General features: G+C 36.7%; 2 protein-coding genes and 1 pseudogene across 2 annotated transcripts; 2 read left to right on the top strand and 1 right to left on the bottom strand.

Annotated features, from left to right (window-relative positions):
* Nucleotides 1-1085: 1085 nt before the first annotated feature.
* On the bottom strand, nt 1086-4441 carry LOC126797070 (BRAP2 RING ZnF UBP domain-containing protein 2-like; annotated as a pseudogene).
* A 343-nt stretch (nt 4442-4784) lies between these two features.
* On the top strand, nt 4785-6938 carry LOC126801190 (F-box/LRR-repeat protein 14). The gene is given in 3 exon segments (XM_050528659.1): nt 4785-4905; nt 5386-6320; nt 6322-6938. Coding segments are annotated over 2 exon segments (1401 nt in total). The 5' UTR covers nt 4785-4905; nt 5386-5418; the 3' UTR covers nt 6821-6938.
* An 814-nt stretch (nt 6939-7752) lies between these two features.
* On the top strand, nt 7753-10525 carry LOC126801188 (acetylornithine aminotransferase, mitochondrial-like). The gene is made up of 3 exons (XM_050528657.1): nt 7753-8420; nt 8911-9345; nt 9873-10525. The coding sequence occupies exons 1-3, from the start codon at nt 7821-7823 to the stop codon at nt 10404-10406; spliced, it is 1569 nt and encodes a 522-aa protein (XP_050384614.1). The 5' UTR covers nt 7753-7820; the 3' UTR covers nt 10407-10525.
* The last annotated feature ends 8334 nt before the right edge of the window (nt 10526-18859 follow it).

The raw sequence follows: 18859 nt of genomic DNA, 5'->3' as shown, positions 1-18859 counted from the left end.
AACTCTTGCTCTCTTTTTGTTTAAGGGACCAAATGAACTCTCTGGTTCAATTATCACCTTCTCTTTACAACTCATACAATTTTGGAGCTAAATTTGACTGACAAGATTCAGTTTTGAAATTAGATTTTATCTTTTTGAAATTCTATGATATTATCCAGTATTGAATTTTGAAACGAAAAACTTCAGTGCAAGCATCTAACAAACTGAGGTTGATCATTAAGTATAACTGAAACTCCAAGTAAATTTAAGGAAAAAGTATAACCGGAAAAATACCTACCGAATTTGCATATTGTCACATTGTTTACTATCTTACTACTATTTCATGGTCATCACTCATGAGTGTACTGAAATCCAGATTCCACCGGTGTTTAATGTTTATCAGAAAAAAAAAACAAAATTATATGTTTTTCATCTATTCCTCAATTTCTTTACCTTGCACTAGTCAGATGTAAGAACTGTAACACTTCCCATTACCACGCCTCATTCCCGTGAAACAAAGGGCATCAGAGACAAACCAACCATGAGATAGTTTACCAAAAGGTATCAAAGGTATGAGTTGCACCAATTTTATAAAGGTTATTTTACCAAATTGTAACGAAATTACAGGATAGTCTAAAGCTCGGGTGTATGGTGTATCTGTACAATATCCAAATAACCACACATCAGCCATTAAGGTCCCCTATTCAGTATCCTTGTGTGTCCATAAACCAACCCCATAGCTTTCAAATGTTACTGTATGCATACCGAGCTGAATATGAGCAAATCCCATCAGCGGCCCTTACCATAAAAACATGGTACAAGAGCAATGTTGCATCCTTCAAACTCGGTTTTCTTCCATCTGAGTATGGATAGTGGCATACTTCGTATCATTTGATGTTTGATGGCTGGGACCAGTTGATCGATACCGGCAAGACCATACCATCTTTTGTTTCATTTAAGGACTACAGTATTCCCTGTATCGAGGTACAGCATTAGATTTCTAAGCTGCATAAAGGTGCAAATTTAACAACGTAAATCATGCTAGCATAAAACTTAACCTGAGGTGAGTATCATACTAACCACAGACCAAAGCTTGACCTCACAAACTTGTCTACATTAAAAATCCCTTTTGTTTTAGTCAATATAAAAAGAAAAAGTTTAAATCAGAAACATAAATTATCTGCTCCTCTAAGTTGCTTATTTTATCTTCCTTTAGTTTCAAAGCCTTTCTCTCTCTGTAAATACAAATATATGTCCAGTTAGGCAATAACAATAACAAACCATTAACTAGGCAAAACAGCTAAAGACATTTCAAAGCCAGAATTGATAACCTGATACATTAACGGACAAGTTTTGGACCACATCTTAAAAGAATAAACTAAGATCAAATAAGAGGGAGAACTAATACCTCTCTTCAACTTCAAGTATCTTTGCTTTCCAAACGTCCCGGTTCTTCTTAAGGTTATCATCAAGCTACATGGAGAAGCACAAAAAGTTAAAAACAGTTACTCGATGGTGCAAGCGGAAGCTGGATAGGTGCTATGTGATACATGCAACATTGAAAATCCCAATCACAAGCACAAGAGTCAGCACTTACATCATCCAGAAATCTCTTTATTTACACATTTGTCCAGCTTGTCTTGCATTTTCTTCACTGGCACAGCTTTTTCTACACCTTTAGAAATTTCTTTCTCAGTTTCTTGTTTAACTTCTTGAAGTAACGATTCAAAATACTGAAATCAGAATGTGGGCAATCAATCTAGTGATACACAATTTTAAAATTAAACCCGCAGCATCTACTAACTATTACAATGCACTGTGAAACTAAAAAAATTTAAAGAGAAACCAGGAAGCATGATTACCAGTTTTTGGTTCTCAAGTTGAGTAGCAAGCAATTCGCTGTACTCGTTTACAATCTGCAAATAATGAGATAAAAGATGTGAAAATGCAGACCTACTAAAAATAATGATACAGGTAACAATGGACATAAAGTATAAAATCATTACAGCATCTACTCTACTGTTCAAAAGAGCCCCACTGAATCCAGAATCTACACACTCGCACTTCTTTTGAATCATTCGCATTCCGACAGTGTGAATTTAATTCAACCACTTTTCCATCAGATTTAGATTGAATTAGGCGGTGAACATAATTGTCTCCTGCGTAATCCCACACACGCTGTGTTTCCACTTCAAGGGAATAGCAATGTTGAATCTTTCCAATGTCTTATGGCATGGCCTTCTTTATACCTACACCAGCATTGTCAGGATTATGGAACAGCATTATCAGAGAGAGAGGTTCTACATGATTAACAAAAATAATTTTTACAGTAAAATCTTACCTCCCACAACCAACAAAGCCACAGATTATACACATCCAAAGATTTTCAGAAGTTTGACAAATGAAGCAGTAAGACTGTTCAGGCTGCTGCTGACAATATCGACATACCTAACATAAAATATGGTAGCCAAGTTAATATTTATGCAGCATCAACTTTCAAAGTCAATTCACAACTCTATAAACTTGACTGAGCTGAAGCTAGTGAGAGAATGCAAAAACAGTTTGTGATAGAAACTGCAGCCAAACTACAGACTGCATCGTAACAATGGTGTGACCCGATATGAACTGATAATGTAGGTAGTCCACCTCTTCAGCATCCAGAACTTCAATGTATACACTAAAATTAATTCTACGAATTTGTAGATCTGCTCCTTTTACTAATCATGAGTAACAACATCAATATTATGTATACTTCAATGGAAAGTGAAACAGTTCAAAATAAAGAGCAAAATTTAAAACTCTCGTAGCATATGAGAGTTTTTTTATGCGTATTACTTTTGGGCTTTTAACTTTTCTGGGAAGACAAGAATTTCCACATTAGCATATCCCACATACCTACTAATGATGTGAAGGGGAAAATATGATATTAAATATCTTTCGAAGGAAAATAATGAAATTTTCTCCAAGAATAAGAAAAAATTGGCGTGCATAGCACCACATGTGCTGGATACTTCTCCAGAATCTTGATAAACTCAACTTCCAACAATTACAGTCCTTTCAAAGAACCTACTAACCTAGCCGTGTGTTCCAGATATCATGGAGGACAATCAGAAAAGTAACAACCATCAATTTCATCTGTCCATTTCCATGAACCAGACATAATGCTTAAACTTAACAGCACAAGACTTTTATAATGGTGCCAGAACGATGGTTGCACACACTGGCTGAAACTTTAGGGGACATAATCTCCTCCTAGAGTTCCTTATCAGACTACATATTCATAACGCAACAAGATGATAGTGGCAAGACTACCAACTTATCATCTATGGACTACGAAACAAATGTTCTTTGATCTCACTGTACCGAGCCTACTACTAACAAGCAAGTGGCATTGCTATGCTAGGGAGGAAGGAAAAAAAATGTCCAATTTATTTCGTGGCATAACTTTTAACATGGCACTATACATATATATAATAAATAAACAGTGTTGAGCTACAGGGGTTTTCCTGCTGCTCGGTTGAGCTACAGGGGTTTTCCTGTGCATGTTCTATTGAACCAGTGTACTGAACATCTACCGTGAAAAGTATCCTACAGACCTCCACCTACATTAATTGAAGACGTTATATTGGCTGATGAAAACAGAAATTTGTCCAACAGATAGGTGCATCTGACCTCTAGTGATGAGAACCGGCTGCGATTGAAGTGCTTTTAAAATTGACCAGTGGAGTCCTGACTATCAAACCTATTCAAAACGCTATAACGATCCTCCATCCCATCCGTCCTCCAACACAAACATGAAATTAAAATCACAACACAACAAAAGTAAATTCACAGCCAAAACTCTCCGAAGTCCAACCTGACGATCCACATCTCCAATATATGCTGAATGAAGAGCCACAGAACCTACAGAAGTCGGCACATGTCATGTGATTCGGCACTCCGAGCACGCAAACTAGCGGCTTCCTTTCAACCTACACACAAATCCAGTATCTACATCAATCTACATCCTCTTTCATTGTGCACTTGACCACATCTTTGTGCATTTATGATTACACAAACAATAATAACAAAACTAAAGAACAACCTAGCAATCAAGAATTCAACACAATCATGAACAATATAATACCTTCTCTAATAGATTAGGAGCTTCTCTAATACTCATATCAATTACTCAGACTAGTTAGAAGACAAACGAAATGAAAATAGAGGAGGCAAATTGAGGTTACCGGAAGATTGGAGGGTGGAGAAGGAGACGGTGGCGTCGTCGTCGCGGTAGAGGAGCATGATGCCGCGGGTGTCTTCAATTCTAGGGTTTCCAGAAGAGAAAGGAAAGGCCTGCGTGATGTTTGAGATGGAGGACGAGGAGTATGAGAAGTCGCTGGGCTCGCCGGGAGTTATCGAAGGCGGTGATCGGAAGGACTCGACCGGCGGCGGGGCGTGCTGTGCTCGAGCTCGGTGACATGATGACCGATTTTAAGTTTCGCGGGAGGAATTGAACTCTCTTTGTATTCCGTGAATAAAAAACGGCGATGGTGATGGAGAGTTGTAATGCTTCTATGTGCTCACTCATAGAAGGCCTGACGTCACAATTACAGGAAAAATAGTACAATGACGTCATACAAGGCGCTTATTGGATACCCACGTTATTGTTGTTGTCGTGGCAGAGACTAGAGGGGATTTGAAGTTTTGAACACTCCCAAACAGATACACCCAATAATTGAATTTCGATGAATCAATCTTCCTCAATCTCCAGATATCTTATGTTTTCATATCTGGACATCTCATCCCTCGCCACCCTTCTCTTACCAGGTTAAACACCATTTCAGATTCTCTCTGTTGCATCTATTTTCTTCAGTGCCTCATCCCAGGTTGACCTATGTTGTTTCAATTAACTTCGCTTTTCTGGGTCGGAAACTCATTTAATTGGTATGTTCACGAATTCGATACGTATCCTCTTAGTTTGTGGAGATTGTGTGTGTTGTTGGAATTGATAATTGTCCAATTTGCTGGTTGTGGTTGAATCAAGTAGTGGAATTTGGAAGTTAAAGTGAAATTGTTTGTGTATATATGCTTTACGTGAATTATAGGACGTGACTTATTTGAATGTCATTAGGGTGATTATCCATTTCTTGGTTGTATGTGATTCTTCAATCTTTGCTAGATGCCTGCCATATCTCATGGAGAATAGTTTTTCTTTGTGTTGGGATTTATCTCAATAAAATCATTAGTTTCATGTTCATCGGTGCTCGGTGATTGATAATCAGGGTGTTTTGGATGAGCAACTTCATATCGTCTTCTCGGCATTATCTAGCTTTCTGTTGCTGATGTTTTTGAATGGATTTTACTTTTACTTCATATTGGACTAAGCCACTAAGGTTTTCGATTCTGGTTGTTCTTCTGATCCAGGTTGGTTTTGATAATGCATAATTAAAGATTTTGATGGATTATTTACCTGATCACTTAGTTTGGGAGATCTTGAGCAGGATCAAGAAAACCACGGATAGAAACTCTGTCTCTTTAACATGTAAACGCCTGCACGGATTGGATAATGAACAGAGAAAATCTCTTAGAGTTGGTTGTGGATTAGACCCCGCGAATGAAGCTTTGACTTCGCTCTGCAGTAGGTTTCTCAACTTGACAAAGGTAGAGATAACTTATGCTGGTTGGATGTCCAAACTAGGAAAGCAGTTGGATGATCAAGGGCTTCTAATTGTTTCAATTTACTGTCCTTATATGATTGATCTATCCTTAAGCTACTGCACATTCATCACTGATGTCGGCCTTGGGTACTTGTCTTCTTGCTCAAAGCTTTCATCTTTGAAGTTGAATTTCACCCCAAGAATAACTGGCTGTGGCATTTTATCTCTTGTTGTTGGCTGCAAAAGTCTTACTGTTCTACACCTCATCCGATGTCTAAATGTTAGCAGCGTCGAGTGGCTTGAGTATCTTGGCAGGCTTGAAACACTTGAAGATCTCACAATCAAGAATTGTAGAGCTATTGGGGAGGGCGATTTGATCAAACTAGGTGCTAGTTGGAAAAACCTAAAACGCTTGCAATTTGAGGTGGATTCTAACTACAGATATATGAAAGTTTATGATCGTCTAGCTGTTGACCGATGGCAAAAGCAGTGGGTTCCTTGTGAGAATATGGTGGAACTTAGCTTGATAAATTGCATAATCAGCCCAGGGAGGGGGCTTGCTTGTGTGATGGGGAAGTGCAAAAAATTGGAGAAGATTCACTTGGACATGTGTGTTGGAATACGGGACTGTGACATAATAGGCCTAGCCCAAAATTCAAGTAAACTTCGCTCCATTTACCTCCGAGTCCCATCAGATTTCACTTCCTCTTCTGATGAATAACCCTTTGAGATTAACCGATGAATGCCTAAATGCTTTGTCTAGTAACTGTTCAATGCTTGAGTCCGTCAGGATATGTTACTCTGATGGAGAATTCCCATCATTTTCCTCATTTACGTTACATGGAATTATTACTCTGATCCAGAAGTGCCCCGTGCGGGAACTTGCTTTTGACCAAGTGTACTCCTTCAACGATAATGGGATGGAAGCCCTTTGCTTTGCTCAGCATCTTGAAACATTGGAGCTTGTCAGGTGCCAAGAGATAAGTGACGAAGGGCTGCAACTCGCAGTCCAATTTCCTCGATTATCTGTTTTGCGTTTAATCAAATGTTTGGGAGTTTCTGATGAAGGCTTAAGGCCACTAGTTGGTTCAGACAAACTGGAAACATTGGCTGTCGAAGATTGCCACCAAGTTTCTGAAAGAGGAGTATTTGGGGCTGCAAGATCTGTTTCTTTCAGACAAGACCTATCATGGATGTACTGAACTAGCTGCTGGAGCCAGGTAAATACTATCGAAGCATATTTGGTTTATGCAGCATTCAGTATTCCTCTAGCTGTAATTATTATAAACTGCTTAATGTGTGAAGAGTTGTGTTGGTGAATGTAATGGTATGGTTGTTTGTAATTAAACCTCATGATTTATTTAAATAAATAAGGTGTTCATGATTCATCTGCTGTCATGGATAACTGCTTTATGAGTTGTAGAATTTTTAGTTTGAGACTTAGGCTTGTCTTGGCCCTGCATACTTGGTGATGATATAGTAGAGGCTGCCTACTAGTAAAAGTAGCTACTGCGCACCATACAAGAGGCAGGCAATACAAACAGCTTGTCATTAGTTCTGCACATTTCATTTTGGCAATTTAAAAGCATGAGTATATTTTTTTTCCTTGACAAAGGAGGGTGTCGATGCATTAAAAGATATAGAGCTTGCATATAAAAATAGCTCACCCTAAAGAGGGCTAAGAAACAATTACCCATCTGAGTGTCGTACTTAGTTCTTCATCACATTGCAAGGGTTAAACAGGACACCCCAAAATGTAACCAAATCACAAGGTGAAGACGACGGAAACCCAGTTGTGGTCTCCTGATGTTATCAGGGAAGCGAAAACATTGCAGACTAAACAACACACCCTAAAATGTAAGAAAATCATGAAGACGAAAGAATCCCACTATTGAATGAAAGTCATGAGTTGGGTTTTATTAATTTTATGAGTTTTTCTTTTCGATACAAATTAATTTCATGAGGGGAGTTTTCTGGTTAAACTGTGCCATTCATTGCTCGTTTATAAGAGATATTTTTGGTTCAAGGAATTGTTCTTGGAAACGTACACGTATGAAAGAACTCAACCATGACACTGACACTTAGGTACGTAACCCGAATGCGACTCGTTCTTTTCAGTTGTTTAATCTAATCTCAATCCCACTATCCCATTTCCATTCTCTCTTTGCATCATTTCATGATTTTCATCCCAACTCAAATTTCATGATACAGATGCTTGCAACTTCAGACTTGATCAAAGTTCTCAACTGCTTAAACCCTAGGCTCCCATATTCGACCTCGTTCTTCTCCCACATCCAAACACATCAAATCAAATTTCGTTCCTCACTCACAAATCATCATTTCCTCGATCATAACCTTCCCATATTACCCAAATCTCTAACAAGAAACACAAACACTATGATCAGTATGATGGCTTCTCTCCAGCTCCTAAACCCCATAATGTTCGCGGGAAAACGAAGCGCCCGCGCGTGGACTAGAAGGGCGCCTCCACGTGCGTGCCTTAAAGTGGACGTGCGCGCACTCGTTCAAAGGAAGCCGCCGCCGCCGACGGCGGGGAGGAGTCAGGAGGTGATGGAGGCGGAGAAGAAGGTTATGGTAGGGACATACAAAAGACCACCGGTGGTGATCGCGAGTGGCAAAGGGTGTAAATTGTACGATCCTGAAGGGCGAGAGTATTTAGACATGATGTCCGGGATTGCTGTTAATGCTCTTGGACATGGTGATCCGGATTGGATACGGGCCGTTACAGAACAAGCCCATGTTCTCACTCATGTTAGCAATATCTACTATTCCATCCCTCAGGTTATAGCTTCTTCCTCCCATTCTAATTTCTTTGATTTTCACTGATTTAATCTAGACACACTTGTTATTGTAATATGTTAGTATGCCCTTCATGTTCTTCTTATGTTAGTTTGTTACTAAGAAGTAGTGAATAGTGTTGGTGATTAATGAGTAATGGTTTGGGTGATTGTTAACTTATTGACCAGTTCAGTGCTGCACAAATCTCATGCCTGCAGGCATGGTGCATCACTGGTGAAAATTTTGGCAGAGATGTATATTTAGCAGTAAAATTCTTTACAATTTTTGTGGTCTGTCTATGTTTGTCACAAGTTTGTGCTTAAAATGGCTCTGCTGTGAGTGAAGAACATATTGGGATATAGTGAAATATGGTGATGCTAAATGCTAATTGCTGAACCACATATGTCTCATCACATCTATACATTGAATGTTATTATTACAATTTATTTTGTGTCCAAAAAATGGCTCAGAACAATGAAGGTTGTTGCTGCAGGTGGAGTTGGCAAAACGGCTGGTGGCGAGCTCCTTTGCTGATCGTGTCTTTTTCTCAAACTCTGGAACTGAAGCGAATGAAGCTGCCATCAAATTTTCCAGGAAGTTCCAAAGATTTTCATACCCTGAGAAGAAAACGCCTGCAACAGAATTCATTTCTTTCACTAACAGCTTTCATGGGAGGACGATGGGGTCTGTCTCTTTGACGAGTAAGGAGCATTATCGAACACCATTTGAGCCTCTCATGCCTGGAGTCACTTTCTTAGAGTATGGAGATGTACAAGCTGCCAGAAAGCTTATTAGCTCTGGAAAAATAGCTGCTGTGTTTGTTGAACCTATCCAGGGTGAAGGTGGGATAAATAGTGCAACTAAAGAATTTTTGCAAGCCTTGCGTGGTGCTTGTGATGATTCGGGGTCTCTTCTCGTCTTTGATGAGGTAAAGAACTCTTTCAGAAAAACATTTGTCTGTCTACACTCTAATTCTTTCGGTCAAATTTGTCTTCATTGCATGAACTTTTTCTTCTCATAAGAAAGAAATAATTGGTGTCTTTAAGGAAAGTCTTGATTTATTAAGCTAGGTGGTTTGTTTTATGAAATCTCAAGATTCATATGGAAAAAAACTATGGCTTTGAAGGAACCAATATCATATGTATGAAGTTTTATTTCTGCCTTTCTGCCTCCTCGAGTTATTTCTTATGATTGCCCTGTTCAAGTTTGCATAAACTAAATGAGTTTATGAGCAAGTGAGTAACTTGCTCGTATGATCATCTAGTTTTACTTGGTCGATTGTGGAATTGTCTAACCAAGGTGAAAATATGAACACTGGAATTTGTAAATCTTTTGCATGGCAGAGAGAATTATTTCCGTGCATAACTACATATAGAATAGTATCTGCAATATGTATATATTGTGATATTCATCTGTTAAGCTTTGACAAATTGTATTTTTCTTGTTTGAACCTAGGTTCAATGTGGTTTGGGTCGAACTGGTTATCTCTGGGCGCATGAAGCTTATGGTATATTCCCAGATATAATGACCCTGGCCAAGCCTCTAGCAGGAGGACTTCCCATAGGAGCTGTATTAGTGACTGAGAAGGTTGCTGCTTCAATAAAGTATGGAGAGCATGGAAGCACTTTTGCAGGGGGACCCCTCATATGCAATGCCGCCCTTGCCGTCTTGGACAAAATTTCCAAGCCTGGCTTTCTCAGAAGCGTCTCGGACAAAGGTCAGTACTTCAAAGAAGTGCTGACAAAGAAGCTCGGCAAAAATCCGCATTTTAGAGAAGTACGTGGTTTGGGGCTCATTGTTGGGTTAGAGCTGGACGTATCTGCTTCACCGCTTGTGGATGCTTGTCGGAATTCTGGTTTGCTAATTATAACAGCCGGAAAAGGAAATGTCATCAGGCTTGTGCCACCATTGATCATCTCTAAGCCAGAGTTGGAACAGGCAGCTGAGATTATACTTGAATGTTTGCCTGCCCTTGATGGCTCTACTTGAAATTGGTGTTGAAGTAAGTAGTTAACTCGAGTTAATTTACATATTGCAACAGTTAGTTGTTGAGATTTATCTGAACCGATGTATTTTACTACAAGGTAGTTTATGATGTCTTTTGTCCAGTTCTCGATTTTACAGAATCATGGTATGAGGATAAGGTTATTAGGTCCATATATATAACGAGTGCTAACTTTTGCTTGATATTGATCCCTTCACCTAAACGCATATGGCTTGGGCTAGCTAGCTAGCCTGATGATCCTGGTCAGTATACAACAAGTTGAAAACTTTTTTGTACGTTAAGTTGAATTCATAACTTTCATTTACAAAAAAAATAGCATTATGCCGGAGTACTTGGGAGTTGCCACTAGAACAAATTGCACACTTCACTCATTCTTGCAAACGCTTAATTCATTGCTAATTTGCTTGATGGATAGATGGAAGTAATAAAATCGAAACCTTACTTCAAATATAGTTTACTGGTTTGCATATACAGAGGAACATGGGCTATCAGGTAGCTACGGATATTGATAGCTAGCACGTACAGCAGTTCCAAGCAAAGTCGACTATTTTTTTACCGCTATTAATTTTCAAATCCTTTTTTAAGCACCTTCATACGCGGTCCTTACGATATAAGGTGAAAAATGAAAACATTGCAAGATATACGTAGTGGTCTTAAATAATTGCTCCCGGTGGGCTAACCTATCTGTTTGATGCCTTGATGGGGATTGAATATTTTTGATGAATATGAGTTTGGTGTTATTCTGATAAGAAACCTTTTTTTTTATGGTAAACTAGAAACAACGGATTATTACATATGTAATTATGATGAGCCAAAAAGATGATTGAAATCTCTGCATACAGAGCTGGGAAAAGCACAAGCTTCGAGTTGGTAGTCACTCTAACAACTAACTCGATCGCAACCCATACAATACTTTGGGTTGTTGGGATAAGTTTATGATGTGGGAAGCGTGGACACGATAGTATAGGGCTCTGTCAAGCGTCAAAAGTTATGTGAGATAGATTATAATCCACTAACCATTACGATAAAGTCGTAAAAAAATAATAGAGAAACTTCTCTGATAAAAAAGTTTTTAGTGATATGAAAAATCATCCTAATACATAGAATGATCAATGTTTATATAGGCATCAAAACCTAAACAAAATCAAAAATCTAATTGAATACAAAATCTTAAGAATTCAAATTAGAAAATAAACAAATAACCCTAGATAGAAGAATCCTAAAATGAAAATAATATTATTCTAAATAAAATCAAAACTCAAATCTAATAATTAAAACGATATATTTTTGACATATTATAGCATCAAATCTCATTCTACATCAGTTTACGTGTGGTTGAATTGAAATTGCACCAGTTTTATAAATGATTTTTTTTAACAATCAGCCTTATGAATGATTAGGATGAAGACGATGAAGATCTGGGTTGCAAGGTCTGTGGAATGGGTGAGAGAAGACGAAGACGTTGAGCGAAGAATTTGAACAGATTGGGGTTGGGTAACATTTTCTAATATTGAACAAAGCATAGTTTCGATCATTGTGAATAAAAACCCTTTTGGTAATCATACACATCCAAACAATTAACTTAAAACTTACCAAATACTTAAATTAATAATAGTTAAAACTTTTTCAATTTACCAAAAATCATTTTGCTCACTACAGGCCCTAGGGCAAGAGCAAGTAGGCTCAACCTAAAGCCCTACATTTAAGGGGGCCTCAAATAAGAAAAATAATAAAGAAAAAAGAGTTAAAAATTAATTACTATTAAATATAATGAAAAATTATTATTATATTAACTAAACAAATTAAATGAGATTATAATAAAAAGAAAGTCTAACTTTACATTCATTTTTAAGTTTTTTCTTATAGCATGTAAGAGATTATAATATAATTGTAATTTGTTTAAATTTAAACTCGTGACTTATAAATAGCTCACATATAGAAAATAAATTTATTTTATTTTTATATTTACGGTTTTTTTAACATTTATTTTGGAGCCTCGAAATATTTTTCGTCTTAAGCCTTCATAGACACAGTATCAGCCCTGATTTTGCTCAAAACATATTTAAAAGCAATTTTTCTCACAATAAATTCAAAAGCGATTATCTTTACAACACATTTAAAAACAATTCACCTCACATTAAAGCAATGCTAAACTAAGCCTTAATTCAATTTGTGATTTGCTTGAAAATTTCACAAATGAACTTAGTGTCCTTGAAAGGGATCGGAAGACGTACTCCTTGTTTTTGGATGAACAAGTTTCAACTGTCACATTTCCCGGTTGCGATACTGAAACGTCTGAAGTGTTGATTTGTCCGTCAAGGCGTCAACGATAACATATTTGTATCCGTCCGACATAAGAATATGGTTCTTCCCTATTAGTGACTCACTTATCTGTCAGAGAATATGAAAAAAAAATGACATCATCATTCTACAAGTATGGTTCACTTATCTGTCATAGGAATTGATTATAATTTATAAACAAAAGCGAGGTTCATGCTTGAATTGTTACGTACGGTTATGGGCGAAAAAAGAAAATGTCGATGAAATTGATCACGTAATTAAGGTCCATACCAGCACATCAATACTAACTAATTAATAAATCAAATCAATACATCTGCCATGCATGCAAAGGTGTTCATAACAATGGCAAATACATGAATCAATCTAATACAGAAAAAGAAGAATGCGGACATGGATCGACCCCTATGAAATTATGAATGATACTTAGCCAAAAGCGTAAACCTGTATGTGGTTAAGATGCATTTTAGAAAGTTCGATCTACATATTAATTTCGTGTGGCTGGTTGAGTTTATCACGATAGGTCACAGGTGTAAAGTCTCTTAGTTACAAGTAATGATGCACAAACACGCCTCCGGAATGCCGTATCGCGTGTCCGACATGGACACGAACACACGTCAATACGTTCAGACACGCGATCTGAAATTGCACACGGCTCAGACATGCCTCGGACATGTAAGGGACACGAGTTTCCACATTAGACACGCAATTAAGGCTGGACACGAGGGGCATTTTCATCCGCAAACGGAAATTAGACCTATAGACCGATCCAGCGATCCTCGTCTCACTAGCCGCTACGCAGCCAAGTGAGCCAACATAACTCCAACCTTGAACCCTCCGACCACTTCGTCCCCACCACCGTCGTCACCAAATCTCTTCCTTCTATCGCCACCACTGCAACAGCGATCTTTTCGGCAAGATATCTCCTCTTTCTTCTTCTTCGTCTTCTGTTAAATGAAGTAAGAACTTAAAATTTTCTATTTGTGATGATTTGTGGAATCTATTATGGATTTATGATAAAGGTATATGAGATCTCTCCTAGATTTCTCTTTCTCTTTCCCCCTTGTTTATTTATTGGTTCCTTGTTGATCTGTTGTCTTTCTTTCTGTCATGCCTCTTTGATTTCTTGCCTTTCCTTCCCCGTTGCTTCAATCAACAGAACATTCTGATGGTATTAATTAAATTGTACATACTTCCTTGTCCTCTTTATGAGATATAGTGCACATTATCCTTTGGTTTATGGTAAAGAGGGAGAGCATTCTTGCATACCTAATACTGTCTTTATCCCAGTAATTTGACCCTCTTCATTCTGTATTTGACACTAATTGTAAATGGTTCCTTCTTATGCTCGAGTAAATGAGGGAAGCAATTACACTTGTTTTCATTGTTAAACGTATGTCAGTCTTAATGAACAACAGAGATAACAATTCAGCGTTTGATATACAAGCATTCTGGAAATCTTTGAGACTTTGGAATTAGGGAATATGAGACTTTGGAATGAATATATACACAGGTACAGCCCTGGTGAAATCCATTCAAGCTCTGAATGTTCATTATCACACACATGTGCGCCTATGCTTTTAGTTATGTTACTCTGTCTTCAGTCTTTCCTTAGTTTGTCATCTGATGTCTACATGGTTACCTCTACTTGATTCATACAGTCATAGTTTGATTTATTTTGATTCAAATATAGGTTATTAGGTTTTGAGATATGTGGGTGAGTCAAGATTATATATTTACCATTTAAAGTTTGACTTATTTTGATGGGTATTTTTGATTTACACCAATTTTGGTTTTCTTGTGCATTTAACATTTGTCGGTTTATGATGTGAAATTTAGTTATGGGTATTTTTGAGATGATGTTATTTAAGAAACTATATTACTTATTTTTTATTAGATATATATATTTAAAAATAATATTAAATTAACGTGTACGTGTCTAACATAAATTTCATTTGGCGTGTCCAATACGGAAATGAATATTAGAACTTATTGATTATAACATTACGAAACTAGTGGTTACTAACTTATCGAATGAAGTTGAAGTCACGACATGGACTCCGACTAATTAGCAATCCCAAACAAACATATCAACGTTGGTTGTTGATTATAGGATGCATCAGCCACATATATAACAGAGGGCCTTACTATTAATTGACTTCACAGCGGGCCTCAAACATATATTATATATGGAGTCGCTGCACAAATGGTTGGATTCGGAAAGGAGCAACACTGCAACACAATGGGATGGCTTTATATATCTTAGTACGTACGTATTCATTACTCAATTCTGTTGGCAGGAAATGCTAAACCAGGCATCTACGTACGTACATAGAGGTGGACTGTATAGTCGTGTATATATATATATATATATATATATATATATATATATATATATATATATAAATTCTTCGTAATGCAACCAAGATTAGGTTGTGTTTGGCACAGCTGTGACTTATAAGAAAATCTAACTTATACTTATTTCTGGGAATAAGTTTTTAATAAGTTAAGTAACTCACTTTTTGGTAAACTGACTTATTTTAAGTGACTTTTTGTGACATAAGCTATGTAGAGTGTTTGGTAAACTTAAGCTGATTTATATTTTTGGACATCAAATGACAATTTTAGACATTAAATAATTTCAAGTATTTTTTTATCTTTTCCAATAATATATTTTCTTTCTTGATTCTTTGCAAATACAATATAATTTTTTTATTTCATCTTTTTTTCTATCAGTCCCTTTTTTATTAGTATTTTTAACTTTTACTTCTCATTGACTTCAAGTAAGATTAATAAATATTTTATGTTTTTCGATACTTAATAACAAAATATATTTTTCATTGACACAAATAATATCAAAAATATCATAACACATTCAACTAAATCAATTAAAAATTTAGACTTGGTTGGAAAACAATTTGCTAGAATCAGGGTCACTTGCCTCGGCATTTCTCAGGAAGACATCAAGGTTAACAAAATTTGAATCCAAATAAGTTCCATATTCTGCTCAAATCTATTCATGGATTTTGAAAGTTAATGCATATGTAATCAAATTGTAGAGATATCTAGTAAGACTGCAATTATGCACTTTACATTTGGTGTGTCAACCAATTGCACCTTACAGTGTTCACTTGGACTCGATCATCAAGCAACCACAAGAAAAATTATACAAACATGATGGTACTAAAATACTAGCTACATACTCATCATCCTCTTGTCTTCTTCATAATTTTCAACCAAGAGAATTTTGTCTAGTGTGTTACTCTTCTTTCCTCTAAACTCCCAACCAGATTTTCAATTAGGTGCTGCAATAGATACATTTCCAGATGTAAATTGCAATTTCAACTAACAAGCAAAATAGAATGCATTTCAATTTTCAAAATATGCAATACATGGACTGAAAAACAAACAAAATGACATAGATTAAAAGAATATCAATCCACCTTCTCAGCAGGAACAAATGTAATTACATTAAAATGAAAGCAAAGCAATTAGAATCATTAGAAAGTAAGCACTGGGGAGTTCCCTTTCCTAGAGTAATAAAGAAAGTTACTAGTACTAATCCTGCATTTTTTCCATAATGTATGTTGGTTGTTATAGTTCTTGAGATAATTCAACTCATATATGTAATTAATCAAATGCCTTTCCAGCTCGATTATCATGATGAACTAGATCTAATTTCTTGTACCCATGATTCTACCTCCAAATTTATTAGTCTGCAACACACTTCTTCCCATCCATCATCTGGATTAATCCATGTCCTAATGTTGGTCCTCAATTGTTAATTTACAAAGCAATCTTCTAACAATAACATCCAGGCAATGTCTCCCTCACATATGGAGTAGAGTTGAGGTTATTCTATTTTGTAATTTATTATGCTAGGGAAGAATAAAAAACATCTAAATAGCGAAGTTTATATCAATGAGAATTCCCCACTGAGAAGAGAATTTCATAAGATACTCCTCTCAACTAAAAAAAAACCCTAAAATTCACGATCTCAAATTCTCAATTCCTCAACTCACCAGAAACAACCCATTTGTCAAAAAATCAGAAAAAAGAAAGAAAGAAGGAAACACCCGAACATTAATGGCTTTAATGCTACAAAGGATCATACCAACAGAAGCAAAGGATCACACGACCAAATTTTCTGGAAATCACAATCTTTACCACTCAAATCTCGAATACCTACAACTAGGGGTGGACAAACTGATCCGAAACCGAAAAAAACCGGACCCGAACTCAAACCGAACCCGAAAAAACCGAAACCCGAATAAAACCAAACTGAAAATAAAAAAACCGAACCGAACCGATTCTGTTTGGGTTGGGTTTTGGGTTCAGTCCCTTAGAAACCGAACCGACCCGAAAAACCCGAAGTCAATAGTCAACGTTACAAAACGACATCATTTTGTCATATTTATAATTTTACATTATTATTATTTTTAAAATAAAATAAATAGTGTAGTCGGTCTTACAACCGCACCTAATTTCTAACTTAATTGACCTAATGTATAAGAGGCGCATTATTTAGCCGTCTTGCTTCCTTCATATAGTCTCTTCATAATGCGATAGTTTTATTTTAAACCTAATATAAAGGTTATGATACATTAGTTGACACTTAGGCAATCGCCAACTCTAATTCGAAATATGGTCGATCAACACCAGCAGATGTGATCGATATATATATCTAGGGACCACGTAAAAATTTCATCCATTTTGGACATGGTTTGACCATTCGTACCTACGGTTAACTAAAAAAAAGACGTTTTGACATATTGAAACCCCATTGACCGGGGTTTTGCCATTTAGATTTCTTCAGTACGACCGCGCACGAAAGATAACAAAAATTAGGTGATTTCAGATATGCAAACGGCTTTCAGCGTTTGCATATTTGTAATAGGTCCTCCCTTAGGGCATAATAGTGGTGTTTTCGATTTACCGAAAATTCCGACGGTCAAATGAGGTCTGAATTGGATGAAATTTTTATAGGGTCAATAAATATATATACCGATCACATCAGCTGGTGTCGATCGATCCCTAGAAGTTTTCTTCATATAGTCGCTTCATAATGCGATAGTTTTATTTTAAATCTAATATAAAGGTTATGATACATTAGTTGATACTTAGGTGATCGTCAACTCTAATTCAAAATATGGTCGATCGACACCAGCAGATATGATTGGTATATATATTTAGGGACCCCGTAAAAATTTCGTCCGTTTTGGACATGGTTTGACCGTTCGTACCTACGGTCAACAACAAAAAGAGGCGTTTTCACATAATAAAATCTCATTGACCGGGGTTTTGCCAAATAGATTTCTTTAGTGTAACCGCGCATGATAGGTAACAAAAATTAGGTGACTTCAGATATGCAAACGGCTTTCGGCGTTCGCATCTTTGTAATGGATCCTCCCTTAGGGGCATAATAGTGGTGTCTTCAATTTACCGAAAATTCCGACGGTCAAATGAGGTCTGAATTGGATGATATTTTTATAAGGTCACTAAATATATATACTGATCACATCGGCTGCTGTCGATCGATCCTTAGAAGTTTTTTTCATATAGTCGCTTCATAATGCGATAGTTTTATTTTAAATCTAATATAAAAGTTATGATACATTAGTTGACACTTAGGTGATCATCAACTCTAATTCGAAATATGGTCGATCGACACCAGCAGATGTGATTGGTATATATATTTAGGGACCCCGTAAAAATTTCGTCCGTTTTGAACATAGTTTGACCGTTCGTACTTACGGTCAACAACAAAAAGAGGCGTTTTCACATAATAAAATTTCATTGACCGGGGTTTTTCCAAATAGATTTCTTCAGTGCAACCGCGCATGATAGGTAACAAAAATTAGGTGACTTCAGATATGCAAACGGCTTTCGGCGTTCGCATCTTTGTAATAGGTCCTCCCTTAGGAGATAATAGTGGTGTTTTCAATTTACCGAAAATTCTGACGGTCAAATGAGGTCTGAATTGGATGAAATTTTATAGGGTCACTAAATATATATACCGATCACATCGGCTGGTGTCGATCGATCCCTAGAAGTTTTCTTCATATCGTCGCTTCATAATGCAATAGTTTTATTTTAAATCTAATATAAAGGTTATAATACATTAGTTGACACTTAGGTG

This window comes from Argentina anserina, chromosome 6 (assembly GCF_933775445.1).
Source record: "Argentina anserina chromosome 6, drPotAnse1.1, whole genome shotgun sequence".
Lineage (NCBI taxonomy): Eukaryota > Viridiplantae > Streptophyta > Magnoliopsida > Rosales > Rosaceae > Argentina > Argentina anserina.
Note: the sequence above shows the minus strand (reverse complement) of the source record. Positions and strands in the feature narration are given on the sequence as shown.

Excerpts from the sequence above, each read along its gene's own strand:
- LOC126801188 (XM_050528657.1), top strand. The coding sequence starts at position 7,821 with ATGATACAGATGCTTGCAACTTCAGACTTGATCAAAGTTCTCAACTGC. Across the intron at positions 8,421-8,910 it reads TCTACTATTCCATCCCTCAG|GTGGAGTTGGCAAAACGGCT; the intron begins GTTATAGCTTCT and ends TTGTTGCTGCAG. Across the intron at positions 9,346-9,872 it reads CTCTTCTCGTCTTTGATGAG|GTTCAATGTGGTTTGGGTCG; the intron begins GTAAAGAACTCT and ends GTTTGAACCTAG.